General features: G+C 39.6%; 1 protein-coding gene across 31 annotated transcripts in view; it reads right to left on the bottom strand.

The window, feature by feature from the left end:
* SPATS2L (spermatogenesis associated serine rich 2 like) overlaps window positions 1-16,194 on the bottom strand; it is a 171,875-nt gene that overhangs the window by 66,448 nt on the left and 89,233 nt on the right. For all 31 annotated transcript variants that reach the window (XM_077956287.1, XM_077956299.1, XM_077956304.1 and 28 more), the window contains 1 exon segment: window positions 173-281. In XM_077956287.1, the coding sequence (XP_077812413.1) occupies window positions 173-281 (109 nt within the window).

The following is a 16,194-nucleotide window of genomic DNA, read 5'->3' as shown; positions in this document are numbered from 1 at the left end:
TCTGTCACCTAGGCTGGAGTGCAGTGGTGCGATCATGTGAAGCCTAGCACATTTTTATCAGACCTAAAGTACTCATAATGAATTGACACTCAGTTCATTTAAGGAAAAAAATATGGAATATCTGGAATATTTAGGTCTAACATCTTCAGCTGCAAGGCACAGGTATACCTACCATCCACAAAGGCTTGCACGGCTTTATCCACATTAAAATCAAACTGTTGTAGCACCAGGACTATTTCATTATTGCTTTTGTTGGGAACAACTGATCTAACTGCATAGATCTGTAAAGAAAAAAAAAAAGAAATAGAAAGGTGAACACTTTAAATATTTTTCATCTATGAATTGCCCACTGGATAGAATTATAACTATTAGAAAGGCCTTGAAAAGCCAACTAATCTACCTTCTTGCCATCAAGCATACTCAAGGCATACCAGACCAGTGAAAATTCATCCTGGTAATCACCTTGATACCCACTTTATTTGTGTACACATTTTTACAAAGACCTCCTTGTAGGAGTGTAGGAGCATGTGTGAAAAGCCACCTCTGGTTTTTCAATCTACCCTCCCCCAAGACTACAGATGCATACAAGATGTGTTCTCAGTGAGGACACAGAGTCTTTTTCCGACTCAGGCTTCCTTTCCACTGGCTCAGGGAGTATCTTTAGAAAATGTACAGAAATAGCCTCATGCCTCAGCTTCTCTATCTGCACAGTGGAAACAGTCATCTTGAGGGTCACAGAAGTGTGTTGTGAAATTCCATTAATGTTTAAAGATACAAAAATGTGGAGCATTGTATTTTTGAAATGGTAATCTTATAGTCCAAAAAATGTTCGTGAACACACTTCTGAAAATCCAACATTGAAAACAGTAAAAGTAAATACATATATCCACTAAGGATTTCAATAGGTTAAAGTTTATATTCAATGTTTAATGACATATATGCATTTCTTAGTCAAATTTAGCATATATTCTTTCTTCTTGCCTATTAGAATTAATTGACCTTTATCTCACAGCACTTGCAATAACTACAGAATGTTCTATTGATTTTAGTAAAACCTGGTTCACCCAATTTTCTATCACAGGGATTAATGCAGCTGCTACTGACAAATACTAGAGTACTGCACGGTGCAAAGGTAAGTGATCATTAAAGCACTGTACGGTCTTCGAACGTTTTCATCAGCAGTTAAATTATGACCAGTGGGTTTCAGAGTTAAATGCAGTTTAGTATAATTGGATTCACAGAATATGGATTAAATGGGTATGGTATATGTAATGTGATGCTATTGACCAGAACATTTCATTGAACAGGAGAGCCTATTTCCTGATTATGTTAGAAAACAGATCACCTATTCCATATAGATCTGCATGTGAGAGTATTTAGGTTGTAATGAGATAACAGCACAAGCTACTGTCATGTACCCACCTAGCACAAGCATAGGTGGGTATATGACTTGTAAAGGTGCTGACACTATAGATTAGAAAGCTGGTTTTGAATCTTGACATTTTATAAGTGCTAAATATTTGAGTTTTACTGAGGACTCTAATATTTTATATATATATATATTTATATATTTGTATGTGTGTGACTCAATCAATAGATCAAAACAATCAATAGATTGTTTTCTATTCTTACATTTCATTGTTCTTAGTTTTCCTAGCATCCATTAACAAAAAGAACGTCTTCAAATCTAAGTTCTTTCTCACTTATTCTCTGTGTCTTCTTTAAAAATCCAATTTTGTGAGTATTTTTTGAACACCTACTATGTGAAAAGCCATCGAACTTCCTGGAACTTAGAGACTAGAGGAGGATTTACACATTGACCAAATAACTGCATAAATATATGCCTATAAATTCCATTTAAGTGGTATAAAATCATATGACAGGGAGACTCGACTTACATGACTTTATCCACTGAGACCTGGATGGAGGATGAATGAGAAGAGATGGGTGGGAGGGGAAGGGGAAAAGCATTTTGGGCATAGGGAACAGCATGAGTGAGAAGCAAGGCATGGATGAGGAGGGAGGAGCTGGACGTGATTAGGGAGGGAGGCAGAGGGTAGGCTTCTAGAGCACAGAGGAAATCAGAACCGGGCAGGGACCAGATCGTACAGGGCCTACAAGGCTGTGCAAAGGATTCTGATCTTGTGAGCATCCCTCAACTATCCTTTTGTTGAGCTTTTTTTGTTTTTGTTTTTGTTTTTGAGAGAGGCCAAGATGGGGAGGAAAAAAAACACAAAAAAATCCCTCCATCCAGCCCAGGAAGGTCATTAACAGAATGTGTCCAACAATACATAATATTTGCCACATTGTTACCAGTGCACTGGAATTATACCTAAAGATTACGTTACTCTTCCAATATAGCTCTTTTAAATAAAATCTAGCATTTATTTCAAGCCACTATGGCTTAGTTCATATTACATAAAATTTCTTAATAATCACCATCATTATTACCACATCAGGCACATCTAAATAATATAATTAATATAACAGTAATTATATTAACTACATTATAGTTATATTAGACAAAGGTTTTCAATCCACCTACATAGCTGTGTGAACTGCAAAAACCTAGAATTATGGAATAAACATAAAAAATGGCTTTCTCTGCCTCCAGTCTCTCCCCTGCAAAATACAATGTTGTATTATGTTAAGGCAAAACACAAAATAAACCACTACTTGTAGAGATACTTCCTTTTTAGATGTTTATACTACTCTTGCCTATCCTCCTTTAAAAGAAAAAAATACATGGTAAGATGTGCACAGAAAACATTTTCTATCCTTGTCATTTTGTATATCCTAGCACTGACTGTATCCTTAGAAAACTGTCAATAACTGAGTGCTGATATCAAATCTAACTGACTATCAGATGCAATTCCTGGAGGAAGACATTTAATTAGGACAGGTATTCCAAGTTTTACAGAAAAAAGGGGAAAAAAATAGTTTCTGCTTATACTTGCATATCACATAGCAATGTTGAATTCTAGTAAATTTCTGGGCCAACCTCTGTTTCTGCTTTAATCACTTGACGTGGCTAATGTGGAGAGAGCGGCATTGTTTCTCAGCCTGTTGTTTATAAATTCACTATGCTTATTTTCCTATGGAAATGTCTTCGAGAAAGATGGAGAAATTGTGTGAACTCATATGTGCACATAAAAATAAAGGAACCTCACTGTGTCACTACTCATAATTCAGTGGTATCAAAAAGGGTTTAAGCATTTTAATCTAAAAAAAACGCCGTCATTATGAAGAGCTTTAAATATAAGGCGTGGATGACCAAGGAAGAGTTATGGTGAGGCTGTACTGAAAGGCTTGCCTTTGCAGTTGGAAACCAAGCTTCCGAGGACGGATGCTCCTGGAGGAATGGATCAATCAATGCGTGACTAATGGTAGTTTGCATACGGAGAACTCATAAAATTCACGCCCGCAATGGCTGTTTTGCAGAGGCTGTTTTTGGCGCAGCTTCACACACACAGCCTTTTACTTCATTGTCACAGCCCAGGCTAACACCTAAGCCACTGTTTGAAGCTGCACTTGGCTGCACCCCTAAAGGGCTCTCATGCCATAAACAAAGTGGTCCCACCAGGTGGCCGCTGTTGGGTGACAGTCAAGATGGCTAGTTAGTGGTTCATTTAGCAACTGTTTTACCTTCCCAAAATTATGTTTCCCTATTTTGCTTCTGCTAATTTCACTCTGGTTTGGCAAAGTCAATGTGCTATCTAGAAACAGCACGATGTTTTGATGCCACCTCTTGAGCGTTTTAGTCATGATCCTTCCTCTCTCTGGGGCTTCCCTATCTGACTCTGCAGGCTCTGCCCCATTGAGCCTCAGGCCCGCCCTGCTGGCCTTTTGCCTGCACTAACTGGGCAGTGAGGCAGTGTGACTTTCATGGACGTTGTTTGGTTTCAGTTTCCCAAACTAACTTACCTTCTCAGTCCCTGAGATGTCTGGTTAAGAGCTGTTAATGGATTTCCTCATTCATACTGTGCATCTTTTGAGCCTGGCTGTGATGACCCTTAGAAATTCTTCTTGGCTTCCTGATGAGTCACTAAAACTATGTCTGAGTTTCAAAAGTGGCTCTGACCAAACTTTTCAATCCACCCACACAGCTGTGTGATCAGCAAAGACCTGGCATTATCAAATAAACATAAAATAACTGCTCTCTCTGCTTCCAGTCTCTCCCCTGCAATTCAGTCCCAGGCAGCTGCTCTTCCTGGAGTATATTCATGACCATTTTACCCTCTTCCTTAAGAACTTAAGAATAAAGTTCATTATCTGCAACCTGGCATTCAAGGCCAGCAACAATTGGGCTCCAACTTGCTTTCTAAATGCCCGACTTTACCCCTTCACAGACAAGCTCCCCATGCCCAGTTGTGAGCCCCCACCCCCAGGCTGGGTTTTTTTAAGATGTGTCTGAATTGTACATTCCAGGTGAAATGCCATGTGTTCCATGAAATCCTTCTCCATACTCCCTGCCAGAGGTCATCGTTGCTTCAACTCCCGTAGCCCCTGGTCAGCAAGTGTCTTAGCCCCTTTCCTTTATAGCTCCAGTATTTGTGTGTGTGTTGTATCTCCCAGATGGCAGGCAACGTGAGGGCAGAATCCTCATCTTGGCCATTTTTGGATAATTACCATGCCCATTCACAAGCAACTAATATGGTGCATGTAGTAGGCATTTAATACATATATGTGGAGTGAGAGAATGCCAACTTGTAGCTACACCAGGCGGCTGCTCGGAGTCAAAAGAAGACTCCATTGGTGTGTGTGTGGACCATCCCAGTACTCTGCATCTACCACCCATGATAACAGTGGGCAGGTCTCACTCGATTGATGTCATTAAGCATAATATGGGTAGGGAGAACATATATGTGTTCTTCAAATTTCAATAACAGAGACTGGAGGAATATTTATGAGATTTTTACATTCTTACAATTTTACTTCTGTTGAATAAGGTACTCATGGTATTTTGTGGAGTTTTAAAAATATGAAAAAGCACAGTAACTCCCTGTCTATCCTTCCCAGGCTCACCTTAGCAAACAGACATTGGTTGAGCCCCCATTAAATGACAGGAGCTGAGGATACAAAGAAAAACCAGATATAGTTCTGCTGTAAGGAGGCATAGTTTAGCAGTGGAGCCAGAAATGTCTACAATAAAAGTAGGTAATAAGTGCTGTATTGTCCTTATGAACAGGGCACTGTGCTGCTACAGAGAAGGAATTAAGTTTGCCCGAGTAAGGGAGAGTACTTTATAGAGAGCCAAATGTCATGGAAAGAGCGCTGGAGTTAGACAGACCTATGTTCTAATCTTGGCTCTGCTACATTATAGCTCTATGACCTTGGGTGAACTAATTAAATTTTTGAAACTTGGTTCTGTAGCTGTAAAATGAGGATATTATCTTCTAGAGTCTGTGTAAAAATGGAAAGGGATGATGCCTGTAAAGTGTTTCCTATAGAATTTGGCATATACTAGCTACTCAATAGATTTTAAAAAGAAAAAAGTGGGAGCATTTGCATTAAGGGGTCCCTCCAGGTGTGGCTTTGAAGTGGAAAGACCATGTGGCTTGAATGTTGGTCGAGACGTATTTGGGGGAAGACGACCCTGTCTACCCTTTTTCTTAGAGAACCTCCTCCCTCCACAGATTTGCTAAGGGGTCCGTGGACCCAAGACTCTGTCCCTACTTTTCCCTTCTCTATGGTGTAACTGGTACAATGAGGAAGTCTAAGTCTATCTTTAGGGTGGTTAATGTGATATTATCCCCCTCTTCTTCTTTCATTTAATTATTTACTAAACATCCACTATGATCAGGCACTGCACTAGTGGCTGGATACAGCCATAACAAAACAGATATGGTCACTGCCAAAACTAGAGAGGGAAATGGATATAAACATAGAAATTAAAATATATCACTGCAACTTGTGCTAAGTGAGTGCTATGAAGGAAGCAATCAGAACACAGTGACAATGAATTACAGTGGTCAGGAAGTGGCCTGGCTAGAAAAGACAAAGTGAGCCAATTAGACCCTCTGCCTTGAAGGTCGGAGCTATTCAACACAAAGGGAGAGAAGCTGGAGGGCAGATGAAGAGAGGCTGGACTTACAGCTGCCTCACTTTCTCGCATTCCTGTTCCTTTAACTTTTCCTGAAGTCTCATGAGACGCTGCCAGACCTTTATAATAATAACCTCTCTCTCTCTCTCTTTTTTTTTTTTTTAACTTGTGCTAGTTTGAGAGGGTTTCATTTTCTAGAGCAAGTATGGCATGCCTGGAGGCAACATTAATAGCCAGGGCTGGAAATAAAAATAATAAAGCTAAATAATTAATCCCGATTGGCAAAGGTGAGAAAAGGAAGATTTCAAAGATAAGTCCCATTAGAATGTACATGGCAGCTGGGAGAAGAGAGGCCTGAGACCTTTGCTCACACACTTCTTCCAACACTGACGTTGCCACCATTATTTACTTATGTGACTTCTTGTTCTACTGAGTGACAGGGAGCATATCTTTATATCCACAGGGTCTAGAGCAACGGGTGGCATTCAGTAGACGATTCATAAATGTTTGTAGAATGGATGACTGACTGAATGAGTAAAAGGAAGCAGGGAGTCCAGTAAGATGGTTACTAACATATTCTAGTTTTACTTATCCATTTTTAAGTGCATCTCTAATTAAGAATTAAGTATTACACACTATTAAAAAGCTTAATGGATTCAAGCCCAAAATGTATGGAGTGCCTCCTGGGTGCCAGGCACAGCATATGGCTGGCTCATTCCTTAAGAAGCCTGCAATCTTGGAGGTGAGCTTAACCTTATCCCCTATGATAAGGACAGCAATCAAGCAGCCAGCAACCTCCTCCTCACACCAATGGGAACTAGAGTTATTTATGGGTTTGCCGTTCCTGCAACTTTGAAAGGAGTTTTATAATCAGCTTTGGTCACATTTCTCAAATGCTGAGCCATTCAGAGATGCCTTAAAAACAGCTCATCTGTGTACGCTTTGCTTCACTTGCTGGGCCACTAATATCTACACAGTAATGGAGGTAGTTTTCCTATGAATTTTCTTGGGGAAGAAAATACTCTTTGCAGACCAGTACCTTTGCATCATGGATAATTCCATAATTTAATTGCCTTTTCTAACATCTACTTCCTGCCAGCAAAAAATATGCATGAGGTGTTGTCATGTTCTACTTGGCTGACTTTTGGGGGAATTAACACCAGGGGTACAAATCAAAATTAACTTTTTTTTTTTTTTTCCCCCGGCAGGAAACCAGGAGGAGAAAGAATAATGCAGATTTGAAGATGGAAAAAAGAAACAGTTTTTATAGAATTATGGGAAGTAAAAGTGGGGAGGATCTTAGAGACGGTCTAGTTGTGGCTTCTCGAACTTTAAAATATATTCTGATCACCTGGGGATTTGATTGGGATGAAGATTCTGATTCAGAGGCCTGGGGTGGGTCCTGAATTCTACATTTCTAATCAGCTCCCAGTTGATGTAAATGCTGCTTGTCCAGGGATGTGGTAGGCAGAATAATGGCCCCCTAGACATCCATGGCATTATCCTCCTGGAACGTGTGAACATGTTAGGTTACGTGGCAAACTGCAGATTTGCAGATGGAATTGAGGTTGCTAATTAGCTGACCTTCAAATGGGGGGATCATCTGGATTACTTCAGTGGGTCCTTATAATTTGAGGGAGATGGAAGACAGTCAGTGTGACAGTGACGCAACGAGAGAAAGGCTTGGCCAGCCTCTCCGGGTTTGAAGACGAAAGGGGGCCACGGACCAAGGAATGCAGGCAGCTTCTAACAGCTAGAAAAGGCAAGGAAGATTATTCTTCCCAGGGCTCCAGAAATGATACCTTGAGTTCAGCCCAGTGAGACCCATTCGGACTTCTGACCTCCAGAACTAGAAGACAATCAATGTGTGTTGTTTTAAGCTGCTGAAGTTGTGGCAGTTTGTTACAGCAGCAGCCGGAAATGAATGCAATGGACCACACTTTGAGAAACAAAGGCCTACTCTTCTCTTCCTCCCTCCTTATAAGAAGATGTCTTTCCCTATCCCACCAACTATCACCTCTTAAAAAAATATACCTTCCAGATGGCAACCCTCTCCACAAGGGTTTGGGGGGATTGTAGCCATTCACTCATTCAAGCCACATTTTGTGAGGGAAAGTGAAATGAATCTGACAAAATCTTTGCATCCAACGAGCTGACAAAAGAGTAAGGAAAATAAGGCAAAGTCATAAATAACTAGCACATCATACTGGTAACAATGTCCCCTCAGAATCTTACCTGCTCTCTATTCTTTCTTTCATTAACCTGGACAGGCTCCCCTGTCTTTCACCTGGACTCTGGAAAAGGCCTCCTAATGGGATTCTCTGGCTTAGTTTCTCCTCTCTCCAATCCATCTTAAAACAGTCATTGCACAATTAATCTCCCCAAAGTGCATGAGCATGTTCACTGATGGAGGGAATGAGATGGCAGTGAGAAAGAATTAGAAGAGGAGAAGAGAGGAGATAAATTATGAAATGAGTTTCCACCAGAAATAAGAGAAACATCATCAAAACCCATGTGGAATGGAAGGGAGGTTCTTCTGTTTTTCTAAGAATTCAGAGAAAGGAGAAAAGGAGAAGAAGGGAGAGTGAAGACATAATAAAAATTTCAGATTGTGAAGGGGAAAATTTATGGAAACCATTCCTCTGCATAAGAGTTTTAGAATTCACTTTGGGGCTTAAAAAGTGGAGAAAGGTTTAGAGCTGCTTTACTGGAATGAGATAGGAAATGAACTTGATGAACGACGGACTGCTGAGCAGGCCCGTGAGTCCATGGTGCTGGACTGCACAGATCTGTTACGGTGCCGATTGGCATGGCTTTCCCCAACAATTCTCAACAAGCCAGAAGCAGGAGCAAAGGAACGATCCATGGTTACAAACTGTAAGAAATGTAGTGGTAGATTTTAGGGCTCTGAAACACAGGGGCTGCGTATCACTAAGGTGACTGATGAAGGCATCTGTGGTCTATGAAGGGGGGGGGATGAATTGGAAGACTAGAGAGAGGCTAAGGGATGAGAAAGAACAGATGTTAAAGACAGTTAGACGATGAGAAAGGTTGATGATAAGGACATGCTCAGAGAAAGGATGTTAGACATTACCAGTCTGTGGTCCCAGTCCTGCCTGCTGGTGTGTAAGTATAACCCCTTTTCTGCAGTCCAGCCCTTTGCTTTTTAAAAAGAACTAAAGTGTTCTCCACAATTCCATCTTTATAGAGTAAACATGCTCTTTTGCAATTTTTCATAAGCTGTGCTTCCCAAGTTTTTACTATCTGATCAAGCTCTTCTGAGCATATCCTGTTAAAATATGGTGCTATAAGAGAAGTACATTGCTCCAGAAGTGGTTGGATTAGAGCACCTGCACCTGCCTTGGCTGGACGCCGTTTATCCATTAAAGGAGTCTAAGGTGACATCTGCAATTTTAGGAGCCACATTAATTAATCACTAGGTCAAATGCAGGTTACTTGCTACTAACTCTCCTTCCATTGAGTTTGAGACAAGTGTCCCCTGGCCTTGTGCAATGACTAGAACACAAAGGTAGGATTTTATATTCATCTTTCTTATATTTCAGTATGTAAATTCTGACTCATCACTCCAGCCAGCTGTTATGTTTTGGAACCTTGAATTTTGTCCCATCATAAACAGGAATGTTTCAGCCATTCCTTCCAATTTTGTATCATTTTAAAAATTAGTCAACATCCTCTATATCTTAGATTTGTTTATCTGAATTTTGTATAGGCCATGGCCAAGTATAGAGGCCAGAGTATTATCATAAAAACTTCCCTCAAAGTTGAAATTAATCTTTTAATACTTGTTCATTCATTTCTTCAGTCAGTCACAATGCACAGACTCAGAAGCTGGACTGCAGCAGTGACAGATGTATTGGGGTTTATAGTCTAGGAAGGCAAATGTTTGATGAGTGCTATAGAAGAAGCAGTAAGGATGCTCTGGCATCTATAACAGGGGACCTGTCTTAGTCTAGAGAGTAAGGGAAGCCCCCCAAGGACTGAAGTTAGCTTAAACCAAGAACGATGGGTTAGTAGCACTATAGTTAGGCGAGGGGAATGGGAGGGAGGGTGGAGCATTCCAGGAAGAGGGCACAACGTCTATGAACAGATAGGATTGAGTGACTGGAAGAGCATGCTCAAAGGAATGAAGGTCAAAGATTGCTGGAGCATTAAGTATGAAAAGGAGGGGATTGTGGGTGACGCTGGAGAAGAAAAGCACAAGGCAAAAGTGGGCAAGGCCCTGGAAGCCTTATTATAATTTTGAGGCTTATTCTAAGGGCAAGCCATTGAAGGGCTTTACTCAGGAGAGGAACATGACACTTGCATATCAAAGGTCATTCCAGTTTCTTTGTGAATGTGTTGGAGGAGATCAAATGGATGCCTGTTAGGATTCCAACAGTGTCCAGGAGAGGAGAGAAATGGACCAAGATGGGGCAGTGTAGAAAAAGACTCAACAAATTTCTTGGGAGGAAGCGATTGATTTGCGATTAACTAGATGCAGGGAATGGGGAAGATGAAGGAACATGGGTGACTCCTTGGTTTCTGGCTCGACTGTCTATGTGGCTGGTGGGATCATTTCCTGAGAAGGGACCAGTGGTGGTAGCTTTACTCTTTCAGGAGCCTGTGAGACATCCATGTCCAGATATCTAACAGGCAGCTGAATCTGTAAATCTGGAGCTCCAGAAAAGAACTGAGCCCGGGATAGAGATTTTGGCACCATCAGCATCAAAGTGAGTCTCAACCCTGGCTGCAAACTGAAATTATTTGGTGATTTTTCAAAATATAGCTAAACCTGAGCCCCACTCCAGATTATCAAATCCGGGACTTGGCATTCCTTTTTAAAAAAAGTTTTCCCAGGGACTCTAATATCCATCCAGAATTGAGAACCGTGAGTGAGAAATCACAAAAGTCATAGATAGGTAAGGGACACTGGATGAGACAAAGGAGAGAAGGTGGCACAGGACAGATCTCTTTTTAGGTATAACTGCTCACCTGTCAACTCATTTACCTGAGTGTACTAACTACACGCCCACACCTCTCCATTATTTATATAATATTATAATTTCAAAAATAGCAGTTCTAGTTTAGAATAGTTTTACTTTCTGTAAAGCAAAACTCTTCGAGCGGGCACTCTCTCTGTAAGAGGGTATCCCAGGTATCCACTGTTGCATAACAAGTGTCCAAAATTTTGTGGCTCAGAACAACAACCTATTTTTCACTATTTCTGTGGCTTAGGAATTAGGGAGGAATTTGGCGGAGTAGTCTGCCCCGAGGTCTCTCATGGAGACGGATGGTGGGGGAGAGGGATGCTGGTGCAGATGGGGTGTGTCTGAGCCTCTCTGTCTTTGCGCAGTCTTAAGGTTTCTCCAAGTGGTCTGTGTTGATGGGCTAGTCTGGGCTTGCTTGAAGCATGGTGGAACAGTCAGACTGTTCACATGGCAGACCAGAGAGCCACTGCAATATCCCACCTGGTGAAGAAGCAGCAGAATCACCTGGCTTTGGAAAAGTCTTTTCCTTCCTACTTTACTGGTCAACCAGCTACAAAAGTCTGCCCAGTTTTAAGGGGAGAGGCAGGCTCCATCTTTTAATGCAGGAAGGTACTATTGTTGTCTCTTTGAAAAACATGGTTGGCTTCAAATAGTTAAAGATAATGAAATCAACAACCCAGATTTCTTTCTACCAATTCTTCATCTGTACTTTGTCCAGTCACTGAACATTTGGAATAAAAGCAAATTTATTTAACAGTTATAATAGTACTAAATGAAAACCGATAGTTTATGTTAGATACAACTTCTTTAATTCCTAGAAATGAGCTGATGACTTACAGAGTAAGAGATATTCAAATGGACTTTTCTCCTATCTAAAGAAATAGTAAAATTGGAGACTGATTTGAGTCATAATAAAAGTTCAGTCTCCCACACACAAAAAAGTAAAATTAAAATGAACGAAAGTTCTTAAATCTTTAAATTTAGTCCATGATCAACTTTTTATATCAGAATTTTGATTTTTAATCTGGCACTGGGAAGTTTAAATATATACATATAACTATAAAATCATTGTTAGCAAGAGTCTCTTTGATCTACATTTAAACAAGCAATGAGCTTAATATATATCTCATTTTACCCATTTATCTAGCATATATTCAGTATATACCTGCATGTTTTCTATAATTGTTCTTGATTCTTCTCATATTTTCCCAGAACTACCAGTTAGACTTGCACATAATTTTAGGGTACACTGAGTCCTTGAGTCCACTGGAAGTCTGTTTTCAGCCAGCTGGTTATACCTACATTGTATTAGGACTTAGGTAAATATTCTGTCTGGCCACTATCGCTCATGAATTCTATATTTGAATTTATTACTGAGGACAAAAAAATGTTATCTTCATTCAAGGCATTTTGTTTCTGGTATTTTAATCAGAGTAGAAACAAGACACTTTAATCTTCTGCTTCTAACTTAGAATATTCAGTAAGATATTTCTTCTCATTTTCTTTGCAATTTAAAGTCTCCACTTGGGGGCGGGGGTGGGGGGGAAATGGTAATTATTGACATTCACTCTCCCTGAGGGATTTCTTTTTTTTCCTGCTGATTCACAGAACTTTTCAGATAAAGAGTACCATAAAGGCATAAGTCACTATTACCCTTTAATCAATACCAGAATAAAGGAGTTAATTACCTTTTAGTCAATACCAGAATAAGGGAGCTGGGTTAATCTCTAAATTATATTAACCTTGGATATTTCTTCGCTGTGGTGTGGAGGAAGCTGATGATTTAAACACCATGGAAACTAGAAGCACACACTCTCTCTCTTTGAGGGGAGTTTATTTGTTCACCTACATTTTTTATTTTAACAGGTTTGATCAATTAAAAAAGAGCATGATGATTTGAACACCAGTCAAAATTATCATCTGATTGGCCAGATCTTGTTTTCTCAATGATTTTATGAGTTTATTTCTTTGCTTTTCCTCTAAAGGCAGTAAAAAAGAATTAAAACCAGTCAGCATTTGCCAAATTCCTAAAATTACAATTTGAGCCACTAAGAAATTTAAAAACCGCAGTTGTCCATTGGAAGATGAGTGGATAAAGAAAATGTAGTATATATACACAGTGGAATATTATCTAGCCTTACAAAAGGAAACCTTGCAATGTGCGACAACACTGATGAATCTTGAAGATGCTATGCTAAGTGGAATCAGCCTGGCACAGGACAAATACTGCATGACTCCCTTCATATGAAGCACGTAAAATAGTCAAACTCATAGAAGCAGGGACTAGGATGGTGGTTTCCAGGGCCTGGAAGGAGGAGGAAATGGAGAATTGCTGTTCAATGGGTATAAGATTTCAGTTATGCAAGATGAGTAAGCTCTAGAGGCACTGTGCCTATGGCTAACAATACTGTACTGGCATTTAAAAACACAGTAAGAGGGTAAATTTCATGTTAAATGTGCTTAGCATAGTATTTTTAAAAAGAAAGAAAAACATTAAGTTATATAATTGATCCTAAATCATCATTTCAATATATTTTTGATAATTACCTTCAAGGATTGAGAAGCAGAGTTCCAAAGCATCCCTAAGACAAGAGAGCATCAGAAATGTTATGCCAGTGAACCATACATGGACTTTTAAGATGGTTCAATCAGGTTCGTTTATTTTATAAGAAACTGATGTACTGAGAGGTTATGTGCTAAGTTCAACCTGAGGCAACCAGTTTGTATCAGGACTCAGGCTGGTGCCCATGCTCTCTGATCCGCAGCACAGTCTCCCTTTTGGCCTTTCACAGTGCCAGTGCGTAGGAGGTGGGAAAGACCACAGGTTCATCCAATGATAGAGTTGCCAAGGATTTTGGAGTTCATCTAGGTGAACTCCCATCGTTTAGCAGATTAAAACATGGAAGCCAAGAGAATAAATACAATGTATACACATTGTACACAAAGGACACAGGTTTTCAGTATAATGATGTTCCTTTGTTACTTTACATGTGGTTTGAAACAAAGTATACTTTTAATGGACAATAAGATTACTGAATCACTGTTTGCCCTAGAAGTTGAGAAGACTCCCCATACTAGTGGCAGTATGACTTGGTTTGCTAAAGGATGGGAAATTCTAGAGTTTGCATTTTAATTTACTAATTACTTTAGAATGATGGTTCTCAAACTTTTAATTTATTCTTTTCAATAAACATAAAAATGTCAAGCTTTTCTCATGTAACTGAATTCCAAAATAGGTATTCCAATTTCCTTTTTAAATATATATATGTATTTGATATACATATATATACATTTTGATACACTCTGAGGTATTGTGGCAGCTACAGAAATCAATACAGTTGACTGACAGCCTCTGCCACTCCTCTGGGTCCCCTAGTGCATTTATACCCCAGCCAAACTCCCCCCAGAAGGCTGCTAGTTAACAGCTGAGGAGGCTGGGGACTAGTGAAAGCTCATTTCTGAACATTCCTCCAGTGGGCAATGTTGGCCTAAACACTCCTCATCAGCCTGCCGAAATTCAATACTGCATTGTAAGTTTGAGACGTTCTCTGCTCGATTTTCCTTTCTTCTCCCTCTTCTTTCAAGCTATCAGATTTGTATGGAAGTCTAAAGCCTCTCCCTGCCTGCTCTGGCTGCCTACCGTCTTCCCCATCTCTTCTAATCCCATCTTATCTTGGCATCTGTCTCTTGGAGGACTCAAAAGAAAACGAGTATGTGGGTTCTTTTCTAATTATACCTATTTTTTCCCCCACTGACATTTTAATACTTGCCCTAGACCCAGGAAGCATGTCCCACTTCCTTCTTCCTCCCCGTAAGTTGAGAATTACCATTAGACAATAGTGGCTAAATTATTTAACACTGATTAATTAGCCAATATTTGGGGGGCACAAAGTCTATGATATTATAGGAGCTATTAAGTACACAAATAAATCAAAAGTCCATCAGGAGCTTATAATCAAGTTAAGGAGCAATGACTTACAGAGAAAATGTAGTTTTAACAATAATACAAGCAATAACAATTTTAAGGTCCGAGTCTATTTATCTATCTGTCTGTCTACCTGTCTGTCTAATCTATCTGAACAGATTTCCAGTGTGCAAGGTTAGGAGAGAAGGAACTATTGTTACAGCATTCCAACATTGTCATTTTCTTCTCTGTAAAAACTGAATAATTTAATACAAAGGATCATGGAGAGAAATAACTAGAATGTTGGTAAAGTACCTATAAATCCCAAGGGATTGTGAACAGAGTTACTGTTTCCTGCTGCCAAAGGGTTTCATTTTTGACATGCTCTTGTATTCTTTAGCATTAACCATCTATCTTATATATACCTCTCAGCCACAGTGCACAGGGGCTACCAGGAAAGACTGGAAGGAGTGGGGGTGGGGAGGCAGGAGAAGCAGGGAGAGAAACACTGTGAATTCCAATCATGTAGCCTGGAAAAAGCAATGCAATGCTAATCCTACAATAGTAAATTTCTTCTTATCCCCTGAAACTGATGCTGACATTTTCATTTATTCATTCAGTTCCTTTAGACTCCTTGTCTAATCTCTTCTAGTTGCCAAGCAACAGTAACAGCAGTTCTGTAAGTAAGCATTAGGCAACAACTATTGTCAATGTTTCTCCTTTCTGTGAACGGGAAATTTAATGACCCTTTCCTATGAGAAAATGATGACAAGAACCTGTTCCATGGTGAAATCTGAAAGCTGTGTGGCTTGTGTTCTTGTTTGAATCCAAGGGTTGGACTAAATTGACTTCAACACTCTGCAAAATTTTCCCAAAAGCTTGCATGGTTTGCACTTTCAAAACAACTACTTAGCATTAAAACTTGTCTCAAATCCCATGAAGCGAGTTATCTATTAAATGGAGTTAATGTTTAAAAGATGCATAACGATGGGTTTCTTCTGTACCAAATGCTTGGATTTTTCTGACCACACTCCACCCCACATAAAGATTTGAACTATACTTCACTACTTTGTAAAATGCAAATCAAGAGAGTTACAAGAAAAAAATAATAAAATAGTATATATTTATTCAAAAATAATTAAAAAAATTTTTTTATAATAATTAAAACAGACATCAGGACACACAGACATGAACACTTTCTATTCCCATTATCTGAAGAGATATTGAATATGTCACCTCTCTGGACAAGAGACTTTTCT

This window comes from Macaca mulatta, chromosome 12 (assembly GCF_049350105.2).
Source record: "Macaca mulatta isolate MMU2019108-1 chromosome 12, T2T-MMU8v2.0, whole genome shotgun sequence".
NCBI lineage: Eukaryota > Metazoa > Chordata > Mammalia > Primates > Cercopithecidae > Macaca > Macaca mulatta.
This window is presented reverse-complemented; position numbering and strand designations above follow the sequence as displayed.